Genomic DNA, 27,847 nt, shown 5'->3' with positions numbered 1-27,847 from the left:
GTCATTTGCCCAGCGCGTTCGTATATTTCGGAAAACTAATGGCATTACATCACCATTAACATTCTCGATCACGCGGACGAGTGCAGTAAATACGTGAGCGCTAATCATAGCACCTATCCTGGCGGCTGCAACGTTAAATGAAGCCTCGGAAGACGGCTGGCCAAAATCGATGGCGCCTCGCTTCGTGAATTAGGCGCCCCGGGAAGGCTTCCAACTCCATTGATTAGCTCTCGTATCTCAAAACCACTTCTGCTACCAGTTGTCGTCTGCTTTCTCCTCATGTCATTACTGAGCAGACACACGACGGTGTCGCAACAGCGTCACGTGATATAAAGGTTCATTGATTGGCTCTCGTATCTCAAAACCGCTTCTGCAACCAAGTTGTCGTCTGCTTTCTCCTCATGTCATTATTGAGCAGACACACGACGGTGTCGCAGCAGCGTCACGTGATGTAAGGCTTCATTGATTGGCTCGCGTATCGGCCAACGTCGCCACTAGTATGAAATCGTCTGCTTTACCCGACATCGCGTCTGGTACAGAAATCGTCTGCTTCTCCGTGGTTGTCTCACGAAGCAGAAATCAAGGCTCTGTCGGTAACCACGTCACGTGAGATTTACAGAGACAGCCAGGAGTCGTTGACTGATTGTGAGATTGATAGTTTTATTCGATAGTCTACAAATTACTTGTAGATGTCGTGCAATATTTCATCCGGCAGGAAAGCGCAGTTTTTGGGGGAAATGGGAAAAACGAATGGCATGCTCCCATCTGGTTTCGGTTGTACGGTGACGTAAGCACGAGCTAGCGCACTCTGGTGGCCGTTGTGAAGGTGGGCGACAGAGATAAACGTTATTCAGGATTGGTTTGCTATAGTTTTGCGATGTGAGAAAACGTGTTCACCAAGTCTTACTTTTTAATGGAGCCTAATGGACCTTTTTTTCACCACTGCTTACGCGCGTGCGCCGCGGCGCCGATGACATTGGATGCGCCGGACAAGGTTATCTCCGTGTTCAATAGATGGCGGTAGTGTGGAGCAGTTGTGACACCGCGCTAGCGGCGCGAACTCGTCGGTCCCACTCCAAGACCGGTTTCGGTCCTTTATGCTACTCCCTACCCACGTGGGTTTGTTTTTGGCGCGCGCCGAGGATGGTTCGCTGGAAAGCCGCTAGGGCGGCGACGCGAATGTGAAAAAGATCAGTTGAAATATATGTTGCACGGTGACTTTGTTGCATAAGAAGAAAGCACGTGACAATGTATTTTTAAGCTTTGGTATGGTTACTGTTGTCTATTCATTTGCGCGTTCGTTTCTCAAAATCACTTCTGAGAGCCCAGATCTTCAATTTGTTGTTATTCCGCAACACGCGTTAAACGCATTAATTTGTCCGTGATCCGCACCGAGCTCTCGCGCGTGGTCCAATCGCAACGCTTATTTGAAAGGAGTAAAGAAAGGATCGGGAGAAATCACACATTCAGAACCCCGTCGTAATCATGTCACGTGAAATGAAAGCTTGGTGATTCACCGTGTATTCACACGAGCGTCATCTTCACCGGAAGATTCTAGCAGAAGAAAAAGCAAAAAGCACCGTGTTATGTTGAGCATTCACACGATGCCGGAATATAAGGAGTGACGTATTGCGCACTTTAGCAGACGACACTTAGCAGATGACACCCTCAGCGTCTTATTCCTGTCGTCTGCTACGAAATATATTGGGCTATGTCGCAGGATATTCCCCACGGTTAGCAGTGTTCGTGAAGACACGACGTTGAGCGGTCGCGTTCATGTGACGCAGCAGAAAGCTATGACGTGTTTCGCATCTCTCTCCACATGATTTCTTGCACAAGATCGCCTGCTTCCCTACGTGCCACTATACCAAGCAGGAATCACTATTCTTTCGTATAACAACGTCCCCTTGTATTCAGCCTTCATTGATTAGCCCGAGTGTTCTACCCGTTAGGGAAATATCGTATCGCGATACCGATAACTGCCGAAATGGACAGCCCCAAGTATTGCTCCCTCCCTCTAAAGTACTGGGCGAATTCCAGCTCTATAACCACGTGCAATACTTTGCGTGCTACTTCGGCGGACTGCTACGGAGGGAACTATCCATAATGCGCTGCCAAAAGAATAAAATGGCGCCTGTCACGGAGCGGGGACAGGAGGCTGCAAATTGACTGGACGGTGTTCTGCCGTATCTGCGAAACACCATACATCACCTCGACTCTATGCCACAACGCGTCGGGCAAAAGGCATTGGTACATTGACATTGGAAGGCACTGGAGCTCCTTTCGTTGTTGCAGCATGCAATGCACGTGCAATAACGCTGCAGTAAGCGTCAGTTGTGACGTTGCCCATTTTTGTGAGGCCGACAACGGCAAGCCCTAAGCACCACCACCACTGCTGGCAATTGCTATTTACCGGGTCCTTTGAGACCTCGCGGATCGCAGTTAAAAAGTACAACGTATCCAATTTATGAATATCAGCATGGTCTAATTACTTATTTGCAATCAAGTTATCACGCACAGGGAATCACAGTAAGGGTAAACAATGAACACTTGACGAGTATAATAAGGCCGGCGGTATAGCAGGTATAACCGTCTTGTTCCAATCCCGAATGTCCCGTTTTCAGGGATGGGCAGTATTAAAATACATTGTAATTAAAATACTATTAAAAATATAAATACATGTATTTATATTTTGTATTTAAATACAGACTTGAAAAATGCATTTATAAATACCAATTTTCGTGTATTTATTCTTTTATTCTTCACATGCACAGTGCATATAGCTCCAGCTGCTTCGCTGCAGTAACAATGAACAAGTGCGTTTCTTGCATTCGTAAAAGCATCCTCTACAAGCAGCCCGACAAGTTTATTGTTCGCGCGCGACTAATTTTTCGCGAATTTCGCGAATTAAAAAATTGGTGAACTATAAGGGCACGCGAAAATTTCGACTACACCTTGGGATTACAGAATCGCAAACTTTACTTCCACGTTTGGTTACTACTAAGCATTTGAAACGCCTTACCCCACAAGTGCGTGCAATGCCGCTTTAATTAAATATACTAAGGGAAGTCTAAGGCGTATCACAAAGTGAGGCAATCAAGCCCCGAACTTTAACGTCTAAATTTTGCGAAATTTAGTGGCTGCGAATAGGTGCCCCCCTGCGCCTAATTCGCGAAAAATTGGGCTCGCGAAATCAGAGCGTTTTACAGTTAATCCCCAGATGCATCAGCGGCAGCACGCGATTTCATCCCGAATTTCGTATACCAATAAACCTTTATCCTCCGATTTTTACCCCCTTCAAATTCACTAATGGCATTTAACCGGAACAAGTCAGACACCCTATACCAATACGTCACTTCTTTGGCGCGTCACTTCCATACCGCCGTCTTTCTTTCTCTCCTCCCGTATAACCCCGCAGTGTGGCGCTGCTAAGTGTCCATGTCACTTAAGCGAATGACGCGAATGAAAGTGCAAAAAAAGGAACACCCTGGGACATCGAAATGGGATTAAAGGAGTCGAGGGAGACACGCTCGACATGGAGAGAGGGAACCAGTCCATCATATATAGAAGCCTGGGAAACGTTGATGAAGGAGAGTTTGCCTCAAAGTGATTTCTTTTGCTCGGCTGGCCACCATGAGGTCCTTCCGGGTCTGTAGCTTTGTATATATATATATATATATATATATATATTTTTTTTTGTACTTTGTACGACTGTGTTTCTGCTTACGCGGTGAAGAGACTTCGATGAGAGTTATCGGCCCGCTGACTAATGTAGCGTAGTCGTTCTTTGTCGTTGGCTACGATATATTACGTAATAAGGGCCATTCTATATACTTTTGAGGTTTTATTTCGCTAGACGGACCGTGTGATCATGGGAGACGCCAGTTGCTGACGTCCACATTGAATACGATGTCGCGTGTACTAAATTTTATTTATTACTTTTTCCACGCCGAGACTGAAACGTGACACGGGTTCGAATCATCGCACCGGCTGTGCTGTACTGGAGTTTTCCCTGGGTTTTTCCCGGCAGATTTCCCAGACGAATGTCTGCACAGTTCCCCGTGAAGTCTCCCCAGGACGCGTACTAACCCTCCTGTCCCCCCACTCCTTCCTGCTGTCCTCTCTCCATCTGTCCACGTCTGTACGCCGCTCATAGCCATAGTTGCTTCGCGGTGCTAACGTGGAATTAAAAAATATATTATTTGTTTATTTAAGACACTCTCGTATTTCGTTCTGACGTATTACATCTTATCGGACGCGTAGTGCGAGAGTATGGAGTGTATAGTGTGAAAGCGTGTTTTTTATTTTATTTTTATTTTTATTTATTTTATTCAGTGTTAGCGCCGCGAAGTAATTAAACGCAGTAAAACATTGCAGTCTTTAAAGACGACAAGCGACGAAAGAACGCCGACACGCAGCGCCGACCGTTAGCTTTTAATCATGGTTTGCAAATACGTAGCAAGCCCGAATTCTTACGCATCTGGTTTGAATGTTCCACTGCCCAATGCTATCACGAGTCACTCACGACTGCAAATCGCCTGATCGCCATTCGAACGGAGTCCTCCGATCACAAGCACGCTTTCAGCGACCGTAACCATGGCAGTAAGCCACGCAGCAGACAGCCACTGGTATAGTCAGAAGACTCTTCTGTGTTTGAAAGTTTCTGCGACGGTTCACTGATGCAGACGGCACTTATATACTTGTCCATTGCGGAAAGGTGGAGAGGAGGCGCCGAGTAGTTTAGCGTATCATTTTCGGATCAGTTTATAGATGGCGTTCACTTGTGCTGGTACATGTAGTTTCTGCCTCCATGTGCCAGCTTCGATTAGTTTTGGCTGTATGAGACGTATTATTGATCTCAAGTGTGCTGAGACGAATAGGGCCGAAAGCGAAAAGACCCGGTTTCACCACCGACCGACCGACCGACTTTGACCGTGATCAAGGGTAGCTAAAACTTGCAGTGAACACTCAGTTTTTCTTCTTTTTTTTTAGCAATGTTAGTTAGTGACGTGATGAATGTTTCAGTGACTATAAATGCACTTGGTGAAGCAGAGTTAAGGGTTAAATTCGAGTTGAGACTCCGCTGATCTCGGTTCAAACGTTAATCGGGGTCGGTGATACCGGGTCTGAGTGTTTCTTTGCGTGGTACATGTGATGTTCCCGGCAGGAAGGAGGAGGCACCAGCCAAGCAGGTCCCAAACCAACAACAACCTTTATTTCAAAATCCACTGTTTATATAGCTTATGTCAAACACGCCGCCTTGCGGCATGAACTAAACAAGATAACACAAACGTGTATTAAGATAACCAGATAAGGAACGAGGAAAGCAGATGCGTGATAATAAAGATAACCTACGACACAACATCTCTTCCCCCCTTAACGTAACTGTTAGTATTTGTTAAACAAGTTAATTTAGTTAGAACCACAGAACGCAACCATAGACCGTCCCAACATTCCACACATTTTCAAAATTCCTACTTCTAATCCAAAACATAATCACGGAGATACGCTGGGGGTCGTCGCACTCTCCGAGGTCGACTTGTGTGCTGTCCCTCGGGTACAGTTCCCTGCACATTTGCATCCTCATCCCCCTCCTCAGTAGAAGTAGCTGGAGGCACTGGCTCTGGGGTCTGGACATCACTCCCCGTGTCTATGTTGGTTGGTCCTTCAGGTTCTTGAGCTGCTTGCACATCACCACACAATACATCTTGCACCCCACTGTAGATGGCAGGCGACAACAGCTCTGACGAACAGGCTGCATCCGTAGAGACAGGCCGAGAGTATAGTGCTAACTTTGATGCATTCCACACCCGACGATCCTGAAGCAGAAACGAGTTTTTCCCGCATTTCTTCAATACCTTCAATGGCCTTGAAAATCGAGGCATTGCCTTGCCTTTTTCCTTCAATTTTATGCGAACGAAATCCCCGGGATTAACCTGTGGTGACTTTGCACCTCGACGCGCGTCCGTGTATCTTTTCATATACTCTTGTCGGTCGCTCACCTTCCGACGTAGATCAACTCCGGGAGGGGTTGAAGGCACTGCTATGCCAAGCACGTGCAACTTCGTCCGAGGCATTCGGCCGTGCAAGAGCACTGCTGGAGCACATCCCGTTGTAGCATGCGGCGTGCACCGAAATGCCAGCAGACCCTGCTGTACTACCTCCGTCACTGGCTTCCCTTGCAAAACTGCAAGCTGCACTTGATCTTTCAGAACACGATTAAACCGTTCTATCAATCCATTTGCCTGCGGATAATACACAGACGAAAATAAGTGCTTAATACCCTGATTCTTCAGGAATTCCTCGAATACTGCTGACGTAAATTGAGGTCCGTGGTCCGAGACTAATTCGTTAGGCAGCCCCTCACGGCAAAACACACGCTGAAGAAACCCAATGACCACCTGCGCTGTTACAGTTCCAACAAAAGCAACCTCAGGCCATCGGCTAAAATAGTCCATCAGCGAGATGGCAAATCTGCACCCTTGTGGAGCACACTGAAATGGCCCGACGATATCAATCGCCAACTTCTGCCATGGTCCTTCAGGTAATGGTACTGGTTGTAGTGGTGCCGGTGACACTCTTGCAGACTTATCTGCTACTTGGCAAACTGCACAACTCTTTACATATTCTTCAACTTCTCGATCCATGCTGGTCCACCAATATACCTGCCTAATTCGTTGTTTGGTCCTTACCATCCCTTGGTGAGCCTGATGAGCTTGGGAAATGATCCTTCTCGACAACTGTTTTGGAACCACTAGTCTTTCACCCCTGTACACAAGACCATCAACTACGGACAGTTCCTCCCGTACCTGATAGAACGGTTCTTCCTCTGTAGACACACTCCGCTTCACTGGCCAAGACGTCCTGATGTATGTGATAACTTTCTTCAACAGGTCATCCTGCTCCGTTGCTCGCTGTACTTCTGCCTTTGTCAGACAGGTAGTTACCCATGAAACTACCTCCTCATCGAATTTTGTTTCCTCGCTGTTGGACAGAGGCAGCCTAGACAGGGCATCGGCTATGACGTTTTCATAGCCCTTCTTATATTCGACCGTGTAGTGGTAATTCAGGAGTCTGGCTGTCCAGCGCACAATCCGCAGAGGTCGATGTCCCTGCCCTCGGGTTGACAGAAGAGTGACCAGCGCGCGATGATCAGTCCTAAGTGTAAAGTGTCTCCCCCAGAGGTAAACATGCCATCGCTCACAAGCCCAGATGCAAGCGAGCGCTTCTCGCTCACCTGTCGAATAGTTCCGTTCTGCAGTGGACAAGGTCCTCGATGCAAAAGCTACTGTGTGCAGGCTCTTCTCGTCTCGCTGCTGCAACACCGCTCCAACTCCACAGCTAGAGGCGTCCGTTGTTACAATAACTGGCAACTTAGGGTCGAAAGGACGCAGTACCCCTGCTGCTCCTAGAAGCTGTTTGACTCTCCTGAAGGCTTCGTCCGCTTCCTTATTCCACTCAAACGACGCACCTTTACGTAGAAGTCTACGCAGGGGTTCCACCACATGCGCGTAGCGAGGTACGAAGCGGGCATAATAACCAGTAAGTCCTATGAATGCACGGAGTCCTTCTTGATTTTTGGGCGCTGGGGCTTGCATGACAGCATCAATTTTCGATTGCAGAGGCCGAATTCCACCGGAAGACAACTGGTGCCCGAGGAACTGAATTTCCTGCCTGTCGAATACACACTTCCTGTTAAGGGTTAGTCCAGCCTCCGCTATTTTCTTCAAGACCCTTCGCAAATTTCTCCGGTATTCTTCCCGATCACTGCCGAACACCACAACATCGTCCAAGTACACAACGACTCCTTGGCAGTCTCGAAGAAGCTGCAACATCAGTTTCTGGAACACCGATGGTGCCGACGCTAGTCCAAAACACACACGCCGAAACCGGAACAGTCCCTCATGTGTGATAAATGTTGTCAGCGCACGACTTTCCTGACTCAGATCAACTTGATAATATGCTGACGCCAAATCCAATTTTGCAAAATAGTTCGCTCCTGATAAAGAATTCAGCAATTCCTCCACTGTAGGCAACGGGTACGCATCAGCTACTATCGCTTTGTTGGGCTCCCTCAGATCGACACAAAGTCGAATGTTACCGTCCGGCTTCTGAACCACCACAATTGGTGACACCCACGGCGATGCATCAACCCTTTCAATGATGCCTTCACTTTCGAGCTTATTCAGTTCTTTGGACACCCTGTCTCTCAACGCCAGCGGTAGCCGACGCAACTTCTGTGCTACAGGCTTGACATCAGCCTTCACATGCACTTTATGCATAAATCCTTTTGCAAAACCAATGCGTTTCTCAAACAACTGTCCGAACTCTCTTCTTAGATCTGGCGGCAAGACACTCTCATTAGTCCCATCGATACTCAAACACTGCAACGACTTGCCCTCAATGCATATGTTCAACACCCGGACGGCATCACGTCCCAGCAAGGTTGTTCCCCTTGGTACAACATAGAACAAAATCGTCCCCACTTTGTCCTTGAACACAACCTTAGCTTCGAAGCAGCCCGTAACAGATATCTTCTGATTACTGTAATTCACCAGCTTGCGCGGCGGTGGTGCCAACGGGTACTTCCGCTCGAAATTGACCTTGTACACATCTTGACGCATTAACGAAGCCGCTGACCCAGTGTCGACAGTTAATCTCATGGAGACATCTTCCACAATAACTTCGGCATACACCTCATTCGCATGTCCGTCCCCAATTCTTAATACAGCGATATCCTCGTCGTTTGACTGAATTGCGTTAATAGTCTTTGAATTTCGGCAGACCTTGATAAGATGTCCAATCTTTCCACATCCTCTGCATTTCTTATCTATGGCTCTACAATTTCCGTCATTGGCGAAATGACCAATTTTTCCACAACGATAACATGCCAATTGCTTACCGGCACGTTGTAATGTTGGTTTAGGACCCCCCGTTGGTTGTCGGTCTGCGCCCTTGGCTTCCTTTTGCGGCCATTTCCCTTTCCTTCTCTCCTGCTGCCGGTACTTGTCAACTTTTTGTACTTCACCAGACTGCTGAAACTCTTTGGCGGCCTTTATGCTCTCTTCGTACGTAGTTGCCAACGTCACCGCAGCACTCAGTGATAACCGTCCGCCTTCTATAAGTAGTCGCTCCCGTAGTCCCGGGACCACAGTGCCTTCCAGTAATTGGTCCCTGACGGCATCATCTTCAAATGTCCCATACTGACATTTCGCTGCGTGGCATCTTAGTTCTCCGACGAACGCTTGCGTTGACTCTCCAGGCTGCTGTCGTCTCGCACGAAACCGGTGGCGAAGAACGGCTACGTTCGGCGCACTTCCAAACCTCTTGTCCAGGATCTGCAACGCTTGTTCCAACACTTCACTCTGCTTGCTCTCGTCCTTGCCACCATCTTTCCCGTCTCCCTCGCCCTCTTTCATGACAACAGTCGCCGTCTCCAAAGCCTGAAAGATCCGTTGCCCTTCTGCACCCAAACAGTGCAACAACACCGCCTTCTTCCTCGGGCCCGTGAACGTAGTGTCGGTAATGGCAGCCAAGTAGTTCAAAAACATGCTGCGCCACTGCTCCCATGGCAACTCTGGGTCCCCCGGCAATGGAAGAAACGGCGCCGGCGGCTGAAGACCAAAGAAGCTCATCCTGTGGCCGTGGCTCGTGGTTCGTACAGCACTTAAGTCCTCGTCGCCATTTTGTGATGTTCCCGGCAGGAAGGAGGAGGCACCAGCCAAGCAGGTCCCAAACCAACAACAACCTTTATTTCAAAATCCACTGTTTATATAGCTTATGTCAAACACGCCGCCTTGCGGCATGAACTAAACAAGATAACACAAACGTGTATTAAGATAACCAGATAAGGAACGAGGAAAGCAGATGCGTGATAATAAAGATAACCTACGACACAACAGTACATGTTGCTCACGCTCTGTTGCGCAAGGGATGTAAAACATTGGGTGCCTTAACGACGCTTAGCCACGCCAAGACATCGTCTATACTGCTTGCGATACGGTTGTCCGAAATCAGCACCCCGTGGTTTATCCCATCTCAAATCTCGAGGTGTTCCCAAGGTCATTTATTTCGAGTAAGAAACACGTACAGCATATGGTCCCCCTTTAAATACAATATCGGAACAATATTTTCGATGGCAATCAAGCAAATATGGGCTGCAGAACTACTGATAGGCGATTTCAGACAACCTGTGTGATTGATTGATTGATTTTAAAAGAAAAAAAAAAAACGGAGATGGTAGTCTCGAGCCACTCGGGACTGGCTACTCCAGGACGGGTTATTAATAAAAGAAAGGGAAACTACACTAACCTCGACGCTTTGAAACGCTTTGAAAGAAAGAATAAATGAGAGCATCATCACCGGGCTTGTCACCAAAAGCGAAGTCTCAAGGCGCTAAAAACAAAGAGTGTCACAATGTGTCAAACAGGTCCGTCGAGACGAGAAATTGCACAAGGGCGCGCATGGCAGGTATGAGCTGATTTGCTGGCCAGCCCCCAAGAACCTTTTCGGTGGAGTATGGCCGATTATCCAGGCGAGACAGGGACGACACAAGGGTACATCGGTGTGCACTGTACCTCGGGCAGTCTTGGAGTATATGATCCACGTCCTCAACTACATCACACAGACTGCAGTTGGGGGACGGGACCATGCCGAGCATAAACAAAAGTCGTCCACTGTATGGCAGAGACACACCTCTTCGCCTACCTATATCTTCCTCCTCCCAACGCACGCCTATATCTGCCGCACTCCGCAGCGAAAGCCTTTCCATGCAACTTCATCCGGAGCAATTCAATCCGCGCCGAAGTTATATTGCAAACGCCAGCAACACTTCGCCCGCAATAACACTTCAGCGACGTCGTCTGCGTTATCCTGTTTGCTGCAGAAGGCGATCGGGGATAGCCCTACGTGGCACCTCCACTGCTCAGCATTTCGTTTTCGTCTCTCGTCTGCGCGTTATACCGTCTCTACCAAGTCTGCTTCCAGTATCGACTCCGCTAGCCAATAACAACCGATTTCTTCTGGCTCCGAATTAGATACCTCTTCCGGTACACAAAGCACGTTTCACTGATGAAAAAAAGAAAAAAAAAAGAAAAAGCGCAAGTTGCTAACGCAGCCTCTCAGCCTGTTCAGCGGACCTCGCTTTTAGTAGTTGCAGCGAGAGTAGACGCCTTGTATCCAGTTTGGCGGTCGATGGATTTAAGAGCGTACAAGCGGTGCGTGCCACTGACATTACTCGTTAATTAGTTTGGATATTTAATCATCTTGTCAATCTTTCGAGTTGACACATAAAAGTTCCTGCAACGGCATTTTATCCCTCTTTCGTTCGTTTCCTTCACGCAGTGTCAATCCAAGCCTTGGTTACGGCTCATAATCTCCATCCTGCATTTTATTAAACGAAAATTTACGCGAAAATATAAGGCCGGTTCATAAATAATGCTATTTCAGAACACGTACAGTAAGCGAGCGTTCTGCATGCAGCCACAAAAAGGCGAACAACTTGCAGACGACAAACGAAGCGGTCAGTCAGAGAACCGGTCGTCTGCTTGCAACGCGTCGTAAACAGAAACAAAAAGAACAGACGTGATGTGGTATATGCATAAATAAATCGGCAACTTTAAGGAAAGAACAGAATGACGTCACAAAAGAATCGAGGATGAGTATACGCTAAGCCTTAAGCGGTGTTCATCAATATTAGTAATGGAGGCGAGAATCGTCTGCGAACTGAGCAGATGGCTCGGAACGCTTCTGCTCGAAGCGATCGAAGCTCTTCGTTCGGACGGGCTGCACACGGCGAGTTGGGAACAAGAAAAAAAAAAAAAAAAATAGAAAATGAGAAGTCAAAAATCGGAGGAATGAAAGAGGAGCAAGAAACCGGAAGGAACGGCTTACTTCCGCCTGGAAACGTCCAGCGAAGAAGCGCGATGTCTGAGCACAGCGTGCATGGGCTCCTGATTTTATTAGCCCTCGAATGCGTTCTGCTCAAGTGCCGCCGGATTGTGTTGCAGATGAGAACGTGGGGGGGCTGTGGTAAATGAGGAAGCAGAATTTCTGCGAAATGGCGATTTTTTTAACGGAACGGTAGGCGGCGCTGTATAGTGCTTGCTGTTTTCGTTTTCCTTTGTGTGTGTGTTCCGTTGTCTTCCGTTGTGTTCCGCAACATATGGTTTGTTGTTCTTAAGGGGGAATCACTTCTGAGCAGGACAATAGAGAACGTTTGTTCGCGCAGCGCTCAGAAACGGCGTGAAATATCGTCAAAACAGAAGTACTGGCCTGTTCTCCTTGCTTTCCCTTTGCCAATGACACATTTTGTAGAATTCCAGGATTATCCCTCGATTTCTATTGAGCCCGAGTTCGCAAATATTTTAGCGTGCAACGCTCTATCGAGATGGCGGCACACGTTACGTTCGAGACGCGCCAAACTTTAATTTATTAAAAATCGACGGCTTAGCCTTGTCCTCTAAAAATACGTCATTGACTAGAGGAAAGCTAAGAGAACATGGCAGTACCAATCTTATGATGATAGTTTAGAGCGTTCACGTGTTTTGTGCGAACGAAAATCACCCATACATTTCTGAAGTGATTGCCCCTTAAAGATTACAAAAACTATCGGGGTGTCGTGTTTAAAAAATGTCTTCTAATATAAGTGAACACCTCGAAGTTAGGAACCTACGACAATAGGGTTAGGCACGACGCCACGAAGTCCTAAGCAAGACGGGGTCAAATCGTCGACTGTATAATCTCATCTCTCTTTTTGTGTCGTACAATTGTACAAGCTAGGCCGGTTTCAGACTAACACTTGTTTTTCACGGAGCCAAAACGGACCCATTGCAACCTACGGCACCCGATTGACCTTAATGACATTGTAACGTTATATGCGATCAAAAATATTCCACGTGGACTCGAAAAATGCAAGCATTGCTCGCTTACCAGATTATGTTAAGGTTATTCTACGTTATAACACGTTACTACGTTACTACATCCAGTAGCGCAACGCAGTATACCAAGAAACATGCACTGGCAGAGCTTGGATAACGTCTCAAGATCGATGAATACCAATGAGTCCTCCCTTTCTTGTGTTCTCTTTCCTTCAGGAAGGTACCTTTCCTGCAACGCATTATTCCCTACTGCACCTATCGGATTTTCGTGGAACTTTTCCCTGCGTATTCTGCTCTTCATAATGGTAACGGCTTCTCTTCGTTTTCTCATTCATATTTTTGTTACATGCAGCCAGAGTTCGTTTTCGAGAATGCTGGCAGCTCGAAGAAACGCCACTTACCACTTTGTATTTCAGTCTCCTCTCGGCGTGTGCTGAATTTTTCTCAGTATTTCCGTTCAATTCCACTCTGTGTTCATTAAAAAGTACTGATGGAAGCTGTTCTTCTTGCAGTTTACACATTCATTAAGAGTTATATTTGTGCTGTCGTTCGAGATTACGTTTTTACGAGTATATACCGGAATCGTCTCCTGACGGTTCGGTAAGATAATAAAAAATGGTAGAGCGGTGTATAGTGACAAAGCGAGCCCGCCATTACTTTCTTAGTACTTAGTACCACTAATAATACGAAAAACACTTAAGCTATATTTCGGAAGTTTTTGCACTGCGACTCTGGCATATGAAGTTATACTAACTCGCCCACCGTCAAGCTTTATTCACTGAAGCTTACACTTCTTCATGTACCTAAAGAAGATCAACGGAAACTTGTACCCTAATAAACCAAGTGAAGCTTCGATGTTTTTCGTATTATGAGTGCTTGTTCCTCCGGACTAGACTCAACTTTTGACATTCTTCCGTTGTTATGCTATGTGAAGTGTAATGTGGGATGTGCACGCGGCTCAATCGATATGTCGCGGATCAATCGATAATATATCAATAGATGCGGCACGCAATCTATTACTAGGCTCTAATAGACTCTAGTGTGTGTGCACGCGTGCGTGTGCGCGCGCGCGTAATAAATACGTTGCTTTTAAGTAATTTACACTTATCCGTTTCTTTTCAAGGACTTCGTGCTATTGTTTTACACACTTTTCAAAACTTTACATTCTTCTAATGTCTGACGGCGTACTCTTTGAAGACCGCTAAGGTGCAAACGATGCGCTCTACGTCAATATACACAAAGAAGAAATCTATCACGCACTGTATGACCTGAACGCTTTGAAGAACCTTTAATGTCTGGGCTGTGTATTGTGCCTCTTGCTTCAACGCATTTCCAAAGTGGCGCACCCTTGCCATGAATGAGGAGCTTCGAGTATTGCGAGTTAATGCATGAAAAATGACCGCGTACTTACCAGCTGAAAGGAGGATGAATTGGCGCTGTTTAGGAGAGTGAATGCCGGCAATTGTGTTCAAAAGTGTTGGAAAAGATGCTTTACGACGCCACTGAAGGCAGGGTGATTTATGTGGCTTTCCGCGCACTGTTTTCGTCTATTGATTTTATTGTGCTCGTTGTCTTCTTTCGCCATTTTTTAACGCAGAAGTGTGTATGACTCTTTTTCTTTCTTTCGTTTCACACATGTCTTACTTGAGGGTTTTTTTTTTTTCCGGACTTTCTATTAGGCTGAAAGCGAAAGAATATATATATATATATTTTTTAATAAACGTGTTATGTCTGAATGAAATAAGATGACATCGGGTAGTTGGCGGACCTAAAGCAACGCTTCCCGTCGAATCCCCGACGAAGCATCGAATAATGCGTGTCACTCGCAGCAAATATCATGTAAGGGAAGTGATTTTGATAAATATCGGTGTCAATCAAAGAAACTGCAATAACACCACGTGACGTGGTCACGGCAGAGACGTGATTTCTGATTGGCGGTAGAGGAAGGCAGACGACTTTGCATCACGTTACGTGATTGCGACACGATTTCCGATTTGTAGTAACACGAAGGGAATGCAGACGACTATGTCTTCGTAACGTCGTTGCAACAGAGGACTTTTTTTTTTTAAATTCCACTCTGACAACTCCGGGTTACTGTCGAGTAACCCTAACCTGGGAAAAAATTCCAGAGTAGCGGAAATGACGTCATAACTCTCGGGCGAAAAAGAGCCGGAGTAAACGACAAGTAACGTAAAGAAACGACAAAAAAAAAAAAAAAAAAAACACACACACACACACACAAACGGTAACAACGAATTTCACCCGATTTCACCCCGAATTACACAGATCAGATTTTTATCCCGACCTTTGCACCCATTTTTTTTTTTTTTTTTTTTTTCTTGAATGCCCATTACTGTTTGGCGCAATGCAGCGCTCGAAAACTCAGCGACCGCCATCTTGCAGAGCAGAGTAACTCCAGCCGTTCGAAAAATCCTGTCGAAGCTGGCTAGGTCTATAGGATCGTGTGAAGCTACGTCACGCTCAACTCGTGGGTTACTCGAGTTGGATTAAAAAAAAAAAAGGAAAAGGAAAACAAACAAACACGACCAGAGACATTATTTCTGCTTGGTATAGTAACACGCGGGGAAGGAGGACGACTTTGTCCTGGAGCGATGTTCTGCGATCCGATCAATCCAAAGAGTCAATCAATGAGCTTTCGTAAAACTTGACTTCGTCGCGCGAGCGACGTAATGTCGTAAGGAGAAAAAGAAAGTAGATACCAGTTCTGTAGCAGAAGTGGTCTTTCTAAGTATTAGGACTAAATTCGGTGTTGTACGTAACGCCGTTACAAGTATCGCCGTTACCGTTACCGTAATACGTTTTTCGGTATCGACCGTTGACCGTTGACGATTCTCTGTCTGAGGCCTGGAGTGGAGCAAAGCTCTTCTTCTTCTTTGCTCTTCGAAGTGGCTGGACGTATGTCGAGTGTGCTCCTTCAGTCTCCGAGCCTCCGAGCTGCAGTTTGCCGCTTCAGTTGCACTTGTGTTCGGTTTAAGGTGGCAGATACGCTACGGTGTTCGCATAAAACCGTGAGTGGTGGTGTTGGTGGTGTTGGTGGTGTTGGTGTTGGTGGTGGTGGTGATAGGGCTTGCCGTTGTCGGCCTCACGTATGTGGGCAACGTCACGACTCACGCCCTGGGGGAATGTGCGTCCTGGGCCGACTTCTAAGGGAACTGTGCCGACATATGTCTGAAAGCGTCTGAGGAAAACCCAGGAAAAACCCCAGACAGCACAGCCGGCACCGGGATTCGAACCCGGGTACCGTGAGTGGACTACGATGGAGTCTGTCCCTTCGACCCTTCGGACGCTCGCCGAGCACGTCGGGCTGAGCGGCAGCGGCTTGCTAGGGAATGCTAACGCATATCTATGCCGGATAAATTGCATTGATCGTCCTGAATTTGTTTTTGTAACGGTAGCGGTACTTCGTTACCTTAAAAAGCAAGTATCGGTATCGGTATTTCGCCACTTTTTACTCAAGTAACGATTTAGTGCTCTTCAAAGATACCAGAGGTTCGTATATCTGATGCTTATCTACTTTTCAATGTTTTTGGCGGTTGTGCTTTGTAGCTTTCCGCAGTAAGCTTTCCACAGTTTTGGCCCGTTGCTTGGCGGCGACTAGCACATACATCAATCCTTGACACGCTGTGAGTCCTCGTTCAGGAGTTGGTGTCCTGCGAGTTGTAGTCCAGTTCCTTTGAAAGTGGGTAACCGAAATCAGATTTTTCGGTTCAGTTAATGGTTTCGGGTAATTGTCGACGGTGAATTGCAGTTACGTTCCGGTTACGGTTCTTGAAAAAAATTCGGGTTCCAAGCGGTTTTCGGTTGCGTTCCGGTTTCAGGTCCCTGCTTTATTCTGCAGTGCCAGGATCCAGAAAAATAGTTCGGGGAAGGAGTTTCTGTGGGAACCTTACATGGAGGTGGATTTCCCACTTGTTTCCCTCTCTCATACGCACTATCAAACGTACAATTTCGGGGGTTGAACCCCCCCCCCCCCCCCGAAAACACACACACACACCCAGGCTCGTTACTGTAGCTTAGCTACTTTTTTAGGAAACTTTCAACTTAACGGTAACGAGTTCCTTTTGTAGAGAAACTTCCCCATCTCTGGTGCATTGTAAATATCATCAACCATTCGATCACGTGGAAATACATTTTCTGCATATAATTCAATTATGACAATACGCACATATGTGTTACACATTTGGATCGATTTGGGTATTTCCGATCTCCAGTATATGGGCATTCTTGGGTAAGGGGCGTACTTCCATAGGTAAGTACCACCAACACAATGTGACATCACCGTTTGTGTCGTCCCTAATTGTGGTCTGCCTCGGCCAATTTTCGTGCGAGCAAAAGCTGTTGGCTTCGCTGGTTACAGAAATTACCTTTGGAGTGTGGAAACGGCGTTTAGCATTCCGCGACCCCACACCGCGGAAGCGTATGCTGTCTGAGCAGGCTGTGCCATAGCGCTCGCTTGGGTTCAAATCTGCAACCCTTGGAGGCACTTGAAGGCACAGTGAGGTGCAACACTTAAGCGCAAAATGAATGAGGTAAATTCACGGAAGTGACCTCAGCTGTTGCCGTTGATGGAGGGAACCTGTCGGCGAAGGTGTCAAAATGGGCAACGACGACGAATGAAGATGACTTCACGTTGTGGTGCCTTCATCGAATGAGTCACAAACGAAAATTTTTCAGCACTACAATCCGCTGTTCTGATCACAGGAATCACGTAGTACTCCTGTTTGATATTTGTGCAATACCAGAAATATTGAATGCATGTGTTTAGTAGTTTTGTACGTTGCAACGTTAGCGTCGGTTTGTCACTGTTGTATCTGCAAGCAACCCAATGGATGTGTACGTAGTGGACTTGAGATTTGATGAACCGTTGATTTAAGCTAAGTCCTACCAGCGTACAGCGTGTAAAACAAAAAAACAGCGCGTTTGTTAAGTAGGCTTCTCTGCAGCGCTCTAGAGCTCGACAGGCAAAGCACGCTTTACAGACCCCATACCGTGACATCGCTGCACGCGAGAAGGCGAGACTGCGCGGATTTTTTAGGCTGGAGGATCAGTCGGTTCTTCTTCTTTTCTTCTTTTTTTTCGATAAGGCTAGCTTATCGATTAAACTAGCTAGATACGTCACAAACTATACATGTGACGTCGTTCGCGACGTGTTCTATCTTCAGAGCTCCCCTTACCACTTATATGCTCTCTAATTCCGAGATCTGTCAGATAGCGTCCTTCGCGTTATCCCGTTACAATCACGCCGCTGTAGCAGATAATGAAGCGCCAATGTTCCACGAAAACCCCCCTCCTCCTCGTATTCATTCACGCCATCGGAAGCATTCTGCCAGTGATTTGCATACGGCACGCTGCTCATAATCAGTTTATGAGCTCAATGTTGCAGACATAGGGTGGCCACCAGCGCATTGGGCCAATTACGCTAATGGAGAACGCGTAAACAATAAAGGTAAAATGGCCCGTGGTATACATACTAAGCGGGAACGCGTGTTTCCAACCCGTAGTTTACATTCACTGAATGGCAGGGACGATGTTGCGGCCGTGGAACAGGTGATGTTTTACCATGCTCGCAGAAATACGATGGGTTCTCTGGGCTCTATGGTCTCGTGACACGGGCCACATTGAATACCGCTCAGCGAGGTCACGAGTAGTAGATTGGTGACAATGGGTAGAGAAGCGCGTTGCCGAATTTTGCTTTATTTATTTTTAAATGTATACTGTACGAGTACCACTGTACGAGTTTAATGTCGACACCGCATAGCAACTGTGGCTACGAGCAGTGTATACTAGACGTCTACAGATGGAGAGAGGACAGGGAGGAAGAAGTGGTGGAAGACGTTGAACGACTTCAACGGTGCCGGTATCCGTTTGTGGGAAAACGCGGATCCGTCAGTCGCGGTATAGAATCTCTGACCGGAAATCGGTTCGAATCCGACAGCCGGTGCCTTTCTTCAACTGCCATTATTCAAATGCAGGGTGGTCCGAAGTCACCAACTCCGACCCCTTCGGCATGACGTTCGATTTTCGTGGCAATATTGAGACGGTGGATTCTATAACTTTGAACACCCAAAAGAAGACCTAAATCGTCCCATTAAGGCTGACTTCATCGTAAAACTCACGAACAATTTTTATTTCGTTTCATTTCCTTTCATTGAATGAACCCATGAACAGCACAACGCCCATACACAGGGCGCGTACACGTAAGACTGACCAGAATTTTATTAAATTCGCGATGTGTTTTGTGCTTTCGGAAAAGTCGTTGAATATATCTATTCCCGACGGGGCCCACTCAAAAAGGTGGTGGTGTATCAGTAATTAGCGCGGCCGTTAATTAACTTTCATAATTAGTCTTTATAATTAGTGAAAATACGTTGATCGCACAATTCCAAAGTTGTAGAGCACAACCCTGCGGAGTCTAGACCGCTATAATTGAGACCGCAGCGCTTTTCTGTGCGCTAGTAAAAAAAATATACAAAAGGAAAACCTCTATTTTCGAGCGTTACTCGGAATTCTGCGGCCGCGTTTTCCTATCGCTGTCTCGCTGTCATCCTTTCTCAACTGACATCTGCTTGTTCCTCAAAGCATGGGGCACCCCAGCTTCCTGTTAGATATCGCAATGTTTGTTTTGTTAAAACCTGGTAGGGCGCACACACTTATCGAGCAGCTGAATCGGTGATTTTATTTTTATTACCTGCGTGGTCTTTGGAAGTTGTGAATTGGAAGTTTTATTGCGTGACATTTATTACCAGATGAAATCGCGAACTGTGTGTTTTTTCTTTTTTGGGGGTGGCGGGTGGGGGGTGGGGAGTGTTGAGCAGATCAAACCAGCTAATGGCGGGAACAAAATCAATGGCGGGACTTTGGTGACGACGTAGACAGGGAAACGGCATCACTATTATTCCCCCCTCACACACTCACTCCTGGGGACAAAGTGGGGTGCTCCATGCTTTAGAGGAACAGCCTGATGTCAGTTGAGAAAGGGTGACACCGAGATGGGGAGAGGAGACAGCGGCCGCAAAAACCCGCGCAGAGCTCGAATATTTTGTATCTTCGCGGTTTTTTTTGTTTTTGTTTTTACTAGAGCAGAGAAAAGAGCTGCGGTTTTGATTCTTGCGGGTTTGATTCTTCAGGGTCGTGCTCTACAACTCTGCAATGATGCAGCCCCCCCCCCCTATTTTCACTAATTACGCAGATTAATCATCGAGGTTAATTAACGGCTGCGCTAATTATACTGACACACCACCACCACTACCTCTGAGTAGGCCCCATCGGGAAATTGATTTGTCTCAACAAACTTTTGCGAAAGAAAAATAAATCGCGAATTTCATAAAATTCTGGTCACGTCTTACGTGACCAGCCGCACGTGGTCGGGCGGGTGAAGGCGTCTCGCTCGTTGGTGATAACCAAGGTCGTGCTGACGACTGTGAGGTAGTGGGTTCGAATCCTACCACCGGCTGCTGCGCTGTCTGAGGTTTTCCCGGAGGTTTTCCGAAGACTATCCAGACGAATGTCGGCACAGTTTCCCCTTGAAGTCGGCCCAGCACGCACACTAACCCCCCTCTCTTCTCCCCTTCTCTTCTTTTCCTTTTCTTCTCTTCTTTTTCTTTCTTCTTTTCCTTTTCTTCTCTTCTTTTTCTTTCTTCTTTTCATTTCTTCTCCTTTCCTTTTCCTTTGCTTTCTTCTTCTCCTTTTCTTCCCTTTTCTTTTCTTATTTTTCTTTTCGTCCCCTTTTCTTTCCTTCCCCTTCCCTTTTTTTGTTTGGAATAGCAAGCCGACCTTCGTCTGGCTGACCTTTCCTTTCTTTTTCTTCATAAACATATTCCCCCCCTGTCCCCCACTCCTTCCTGCTATCCCCTCTCTCCATCTGTCCACGCCTGTACGTCGCTCATAGCCCCAGCTGCTTCGCGGCGCTAACACCGAATCAAAAAAAAAAAAAGAGTCTCAACGTGACGCGTCCTCTATACGGTGCCTTAACGACCGCATCGGCGTCCAACTCCAATATCAGCGCCGTTCCTTTACGTATACAGTGAACCCTCGTTATTATGACCATGGCCGTTCCCAAAAATTTTGGTCAGAATGCGGAATTGTCATATTAACGGGGGGGATTTGCAGAGGTTTCACTGCATTGTTCCCCAGCAGTATGGTCGTAAAACGCGTATGTCAGATTATCGGGGGTCATATTAACGAGGGCTCACTGTATAAAAATAGGACGCCTGACGGACGTCCAGAAATCTCCGTTGAATGGAAACGCCATTCGCAATAAGCCGGACCGTAATAATGAAGCTGTCGGACGCGCTTCACTCAACGCGTCCCCTTGTGTCAACAGCGAGAGAGAGAGAGTCGGCAAAGAATCGGGACCGCCAAACAGGCCGTCGCAATGTCTCTCCAGCCATCCCAGGATCAATACATATACGGCAGCCGGTCGACGGGCTCCTTTCGCGGCCCCCTGCTTAAAGGTCATCGGGCCGCGGAGAGAAGCGGCCAAGCATACAAACCCCCCCCCCCCCCCCCCCCCGTTGCCGCTTGACAGATCTGCTGAGTGTGTGGCGGCGGACATGGACTGTGTGCCCCGGCGCTCTAATGTGCATTATGCGCATGATTTGTGCGCTCCACATGGAGAGAGGCGCCAGGCGGGAAAGCTTCTACGTTGTGTGTGTTTTTGCGTTGACTCGGCAGTAAAGCGACGAGGAAATATTGCACCTGCGAGATTAGTTAGTAAGTTAGTTGGGAAGGCCAGCAACTTCGATGTAAGGAAAATGAAGTGCGACTTTAACGGACATTTAAAAAAAAAAGGGATTGCGACATAAGCTGTTCGCTGCATCAGGCAGGCATCGTGCTATACGGGGTAGTGAAAATATAAAAGGTGACAATGCGAAGGCAAGCCGCGATTACAATGTGCGTTGTCACGTGATATCTCGCGTGTTTTCTTTTGAGGCAAAAAAAGAAAAAGAAAAGAAAAAAAAACAGCCACACATAGCTTACGTCTCTGGAAACGCTTCGGTAGGATGTTTCCCAAGTCACTATATAACTTTCCAATTGACATCCCCGTCGTCAACGTAATATTCTAAAAATGAGCAAACTAGCTCTATCTAATTAATTAATCAATCAATCAATCAATCAATCAATCAGGCTCAATGAAAGAAACACTGGCGACCACGATGCACGTCTTCTACGAAGGTTCAGTAAGTTCCATTCGCATAGAACACTCCCTTTATATATATATATATATATATATATAAAAGTGAAATAATAAGACTTGGACTACAGATTACAGGAACGTTAACAAAAACTAATTTATTTAATGGGCAATTTAACACATAGATTAAAAAAAGAATGGTCTAATCTATGGTTTAATCTATGTGTTAAATCGCCCATTAAATAAATTAGTTTTTGTTAACGTTCCTGTAATCTGTAGTCCAAGTCTTATTATTTCACTTTTATTCAACTTCGTAGCCGTCTGATATATTAACCTATTTGTTCTATATATATATATATATATATATAAATATATTTGCGCATGTGATTTTACGCCCTGTATATTCTGTGAACTACCCGTTTGTACGTCTTCGCTCCATTTTCGATGTGCCGTACACGAAAAAGGACACAGATGAAGTTCGGTTGCGTGACAATGCTGGGGTGCAGTGACACCGCATATGAAAACGGATCCACGTTCGCACGCGTCGCCATAAAAGATGCTGGGCCATCGCAAGTTACGATGCCAAACGAGAGCCTTCTTTATCTTCGACAAACGCTGCCTCAGTTTTATCACCCCGTGCCACGGTCGTACAGCACTGACGTCCACATCAACGAGGATAATGCCAATGTTAGACGGTACGTTCCCACTCGAGCTCAAGATCGCTGGAGCGAAAATTGTTAAGTTTTTGAAATTCGGCGTTAGCACCACGAAACAACTGTGGCTATGGGCTGTGTATACAGACGCTGACAGGCGGAGAGAAGACAGCAGGAAGTGTTTGCGTCCTGGGCCGACTTCAGGTGGGAGCTGTGCTGACAACTTTATTTATTTATTTAAATACCTTTAGCGACTCGAGGCATTACATAAGGGGGAAGCACAACAGAATATTGACACACCCAGTTTTCACACAACACACTACAGGAAAAAGAAGAACAAAAAGCAACAGACAATGAGATCATTATAGGTATAGACTCTGGCAGTTCCGAACTAAATAACTCTTCACCACAGACAAAAAAACAATGTGCTCAGGAAGTGAATTCGAATCACAGAGTCGTGACTCGCCTCTACATTGTTTTTCTTCTATCCTTCACCATCACCATCCAATTACGTATGGCATTTTGCAAAAGTGAGTTACAGAAATACTCAGCAGCGCCAAATTTCATTTGGAGTTTTGCTCAACATCACCATGAGGAGTGATATGCAAAAATAAAAACGCAGGGCGTTATTTTGAAGCAACTCAAGTTGGTCTATCAAATATTTCTAATAGGGCCACCATATTACAAACGCATAGATTTCACTTTACAGATCGAACGAAAGAATTGCGCGTCATTAATTGTATACGTGATGAGGCTTGATTTGCTTTATTACACACAACAGAAAAACGGCGGTTCCAATGAAGGTTCACTGTTGTGTTTTTGCCTAGCGTTCTGTTGATGTTGTCTCACTGACCCCACTGACTATCGACCCCTATATTCAGTGTCGTTCATAATCTCATCATCAGGCCACATCTCACGCCTGTCCATTGTGCCTTGGGGTAGTGGGCCACACCGCATGTGACGAATTTCCCTATTCATCATCATTAATTGATCTGTTGTTTATCTTTGCCGTCACTGCAAGATGAATATCCAGATATTTAATGTGCGACACCTTTTGAAGTGCATTGATATTTAAGGAACAGATGTACACTGAAAGTGTTATTGCTCTTGAAAACGTAACACGTTTAGTTTTCGTTGTATTAACCTCCCATTAGCCAGACTCTTCACCAATTTTTGGACAACACTGAAGTCACTCTGTAAAGCTCCACGGTCTTCCTCTCTAGACACAGAACAGTACAAGACAAGATCATGCGCAAGTCTGACAGATGATTGCATCTACTCGGCCATGCAGTCTTCTTCTTCTTCTTTTTTTCAATTTTGTCACTATGTCTAGAGAAAACTTTTACTGTTGTCGCGTTGCCTCGTGAAAACGTCAAACTCGACATATACCGAAGTGGCTCGAAATGGTACTAGCTTAAAGGGAGATTCCGCATCAAAAACGTGTTGAAGTAACAGTGCGACATCAATTCATACCGTATATGGCGTTTTCAGTGGACGCAAGTTCTCATCTGCAGGTGGCGCAGATAATCAGAAAATGAGTTATTTTCCTTTGAGTGATGGACTTCACCTCACCGTTACAATCTTCACGTGCGCCTTTCTGTAGGTTCTCTTCCACCGATGGGAAGTATAGATGACTCGTCTGTCGCACGCAGAAGTCACCAAGCGCGTGGCCGGAAACACAGCAGACGACACGCGCGAGACAACGCCTGCAGGAGTTTCGGTTTCGATATCAGCTTCCCAGCTATTTTGGCAACCAACGAGTCCGCGACTGCCAAAACAAAATTTATTTCTCACTTCGGAAAAATGTACCGAACTTATCTACACAATCACTAGTGACGACAAAAATATCAAACGCTTTAAGCTTCAGTGTTTTATATTTTTGTTGTCACTTTTGCCAAGTGGATCTTGACCCAACCCTCTACATTCTTCAACTACGCAGTCACTATAAGAATTTCGAGTTGTCCCGGTGTCTCCCTTTGAGTACCTGCGTAGAGGGTATGCGAGCACGTGCAGTACTAAAGGGTACCAGGTAAAATGTGCTCGGAAAGGCACCCTCCTCGGTGAGTCTCTCTATGCTGGAGAGAGTAATAATGTCGCCGTAATACGGAGTTGATGAACGTTTTTGAGAAGACAGGGGAGAGCTTTTCGAAAAGAATAAATATCTGCTCCTCACATCGGCCACGGTTCAGATGTTACGAGTTCAGCCGAAAATGCGTGCGGCATCACTCCAATATTTCGCGATTGTCTCATTTTGACTTTCTGCATTTCCACGAGCGGTCCACTTTTCCGCCACTCGTCACGCCAGCACAACCGACGATGACAGAGTGGCGCGCATGCTTTTTTTTTCTGTATTGATCTGGGGTCTCAAACACGGGGCCCGCGGTCCCTTCACCACCAAAGCGAACGAAGCTACCGTCTTAAAAATTTATTGAGGAATTAGGAATAAAAAGCAGATTTTTAGGCGTTGTTTTTAGCCTTGCCACGCGTACTGGTTCCCCTGTCCATGTTAGGCAGAATATATGCACGTGATCACTTGTGGCTCATGAACATCAAGTTACGGACACAGCAACATGGTCTTCGCGTGCACATTGGTAAACTGCCAACGTCACTAACGTGAAGATTAAAATAGGCTCATCCTAATTCTCGCACTAAAGTCAAATAGTGACGCGCTAAAAAAAAATAGAGACGCAACAGTAACGCACAAAGGCTATTGTATTTCAATCTCGAGAAGTCATATTATAGTAGCAAACTCGAAGAAATCTATTGTCATGAATGTCAGCTAGCTGTTTCTCTCTCAGATTTTTCCATTTCTTTTTCGGACTTGAAACTATAGGCAAAGGCAACGAGAGAGTGTGGAAATAAGAGATAATTTCAGCGTTCTTCAAAAATGTCGTAATCACTTGTGAAGGACTACGTGCCTTTTTCGAATCGTTTTGCATATTTTTGCATATTTTGAGTGTAGAGTTTATTCACTGACGTCATCCCTCCAGAGGGCACTATATATAGCTTCGACAATGCGAAATCGTTGCGATGACGTAGGTCCCTCGAAATTTGGTTCCGGCATTCATTCACTGCCATATGCTTTTTAGCGGATTATTAACGTTGAAAATACGAAAATATTACTTGGATTGTGGTACAAATAATATTCACACAGCACAATAACTGTGAAACACCAAGCGTACTGTGAATGCGAAGTGGGCGAACGCATGGACAGTCAACCTACGAACCTATACATTATGGCGGCAAATCTGCCAGCGACAGTGGCGATCTCCAGCGGATGACGTCATGTGAAGCGGCTTGGTGCGTGAAGTGGAGTTTTTCAGTAACGGATTCTGTACACTCCGTCCCGGCTCCACAATAACTACACCGCTCCTGTTTTATTTTTATTTTTTTTTTGATGGTATATAAGGGTATTTTATAGTAATCACCGCCATGTCTTTGCTGTGTGGCCCTTCGTGACGTGGTCTAAGGAGAATGCGACCCGCGACTCGATTTCAGTTTGAGGCCCCTGCTGTAGAGGGCGCGGAAGGTGCGCGAACACTAGCTCCCTCTGTGTACAGAGAGCTACTATTCAGACGCCCCACGCCACCTAAAAGTCACTGGATCGAGAGTGACTTTACGCCACCTGGGCCGGAATAGACGAGTTCAGAAAATCCCAGAGTGCTTAGTGTCGCTTTGAACTGTGGGAGTTTACTAGTACGAAAGAAACGGGTGACCTCCAAACCGTTCCGATTTCTCCCCTACCAGTCCATTGTCCACGACGTGTCAAGGTCAGCGAAAGCGAAATGTGAAGGATTATTCTTCGTTCCCCCGCTCAGCAAGCGCCCAGAATGCAACGCGTGCGCAAAGAGTACTGGGATTTTTCTGAACTCGTCTAATCGTCACACAAAACACGCACAGAACTGTGCACGGAGTGGTTCCATTGGGAGAAGCGACGAAGGACGGGAATAGCCAATTCATTGTAACAATCTTCTCGCGGTGTTATCTTGCAAAAAACTTGATTGATTGATTGATTATTTAAAAGAAAACCAGGGAGAAATTGAACTTGTCTCCTGACTAGTTCTGCTACTCCCAAAACAAAACAACAACCTACAAACAACCAAAAACAAACAAAGTCCATTCCCCATCCCCAACAATTAGTGTGTTAGTACACTAGGTGCAACTGAATAAATATCACTAGAACATGCAGAGTCGGCCCAGGACGCATACTAATCCCCCTGTCCCCCACTCCTTCCTGCTGTCCTCTCTCCGTCTGTCCACATCTGTACGCCGCTCATAGCCACAGTTGCTTCGCGGTGCTAACACGCAAAAAAAAAAAAAACATGCAGAGAAACAGATACACACTAATGCAAAGATACACACTACAAACTAACAAACAAATAAACAAAGATACACACTCGTATCAGTGTGTATCTTTGCAAAAACTTGTTTGAAGGCTGTTCGTATCGAGCACTTTTCGTCCGAAACGTATCGACCTGTTTGGGCACCACTTAAAAAAATGAGCGGGTCCCATTTTAAACGAACTTGGCCCGCGAATTTGCGGAGGTTTTTACTGCCACGTGACAAATGAAGTCTGCTAATCATCGGCGTATTTGCATAACATAATGGAGTATAGCCTTATCCAAATACCATTAACGACCGCGCTCCGCCTAGCATTTCGTACCGATGCCAACGTTAATGTGTATTTGGGATGAAAATTAAAAAAAATATATATATATAAAAGAAGGAGAGGAAGCTCCGACTAATCGATGCATGTATATTCGCACGGGCCTACTCGCATCGTGGCAGATGGCGTTTAACGATATTTACGAGTTACCATTTCGCGCACGTATCTCTTATGCCCACATTTTATTTATTTTTTTACTACGCACATGTAATCGAATCGTTTGATAGCAGCAATGAGAGTTGTAATCGCAGCGCGACGTATTGCCGTAATTAAATGGTCCTAGAAGTTAACGGCCACGTAAACTACAGGCAGAGCGAGAATCAAGAGGAGTAATTCCAATAGTTTTTAGTAGTTTAGTGCAGTTTAGTAGTTAAGTAGTTTAGTGCAAACTATAATGTCTCGTAGTAAAATATCACACCTAGACTTTATAACAAAAGGAGCTACAGAAAAGGTAAGCTAAAACACTACAGCCAGGCTACCACCATTCGAATATTTC

At 46.0% G+C, this 27,847-nt stretch overlaps 2 protein-coding genes across 2 annotated transcripts in view; one reads left to right on the top strand and one right to left on the bottom strand.

Moving 5' to 3' along the window:
- LOC135398828 (uncharacterized) overlaps positions 1-27,847 on the top strand; it is a 119,974-nt gene that overhangs the window by 33,996 nt on the left and 58,131 nt on the right. The gene's annotated exons all lie outside the window — the stretch shown is intronic.
- Positions 5,481-9,635, bottom strand: LOC135397471 (uncharacterized). Its single transcript, XM_064629074.1, has 3 exons — positions 6,693-9,635; positions 6,003-6,245; positions 5,481-5,819 (listed from the first exon to the last, which is right to left on the bottom strand). Exons 1-3 carry the CDS (start codon positions 9,633-9,635, stop codon positions 5,481-5,483), a joined length of 3,525 nt encoding a protein of 1,174 aa, XP_064485144.1.

The sequence above is a fragment of the Ornithodoros turicata genome, chromosome 6, assembly GCF_037126465.1.
Source record: "Ornithodoros turicata isolate Travis chromosome 6, ASM3712646v1, whole genome shotgun sequence".
NCBI classification, from domain to species: Eukaryota; Metazoa; Arthropoda; class Arachnida; order Ixodida; family Argasidae; genus Ornithodoros; species Ornithodoros turicata.
Note: the sequence above shows the minus strand (reverse complement) of the source record. Positions and strands in the feature narration are given on the sequence as shown.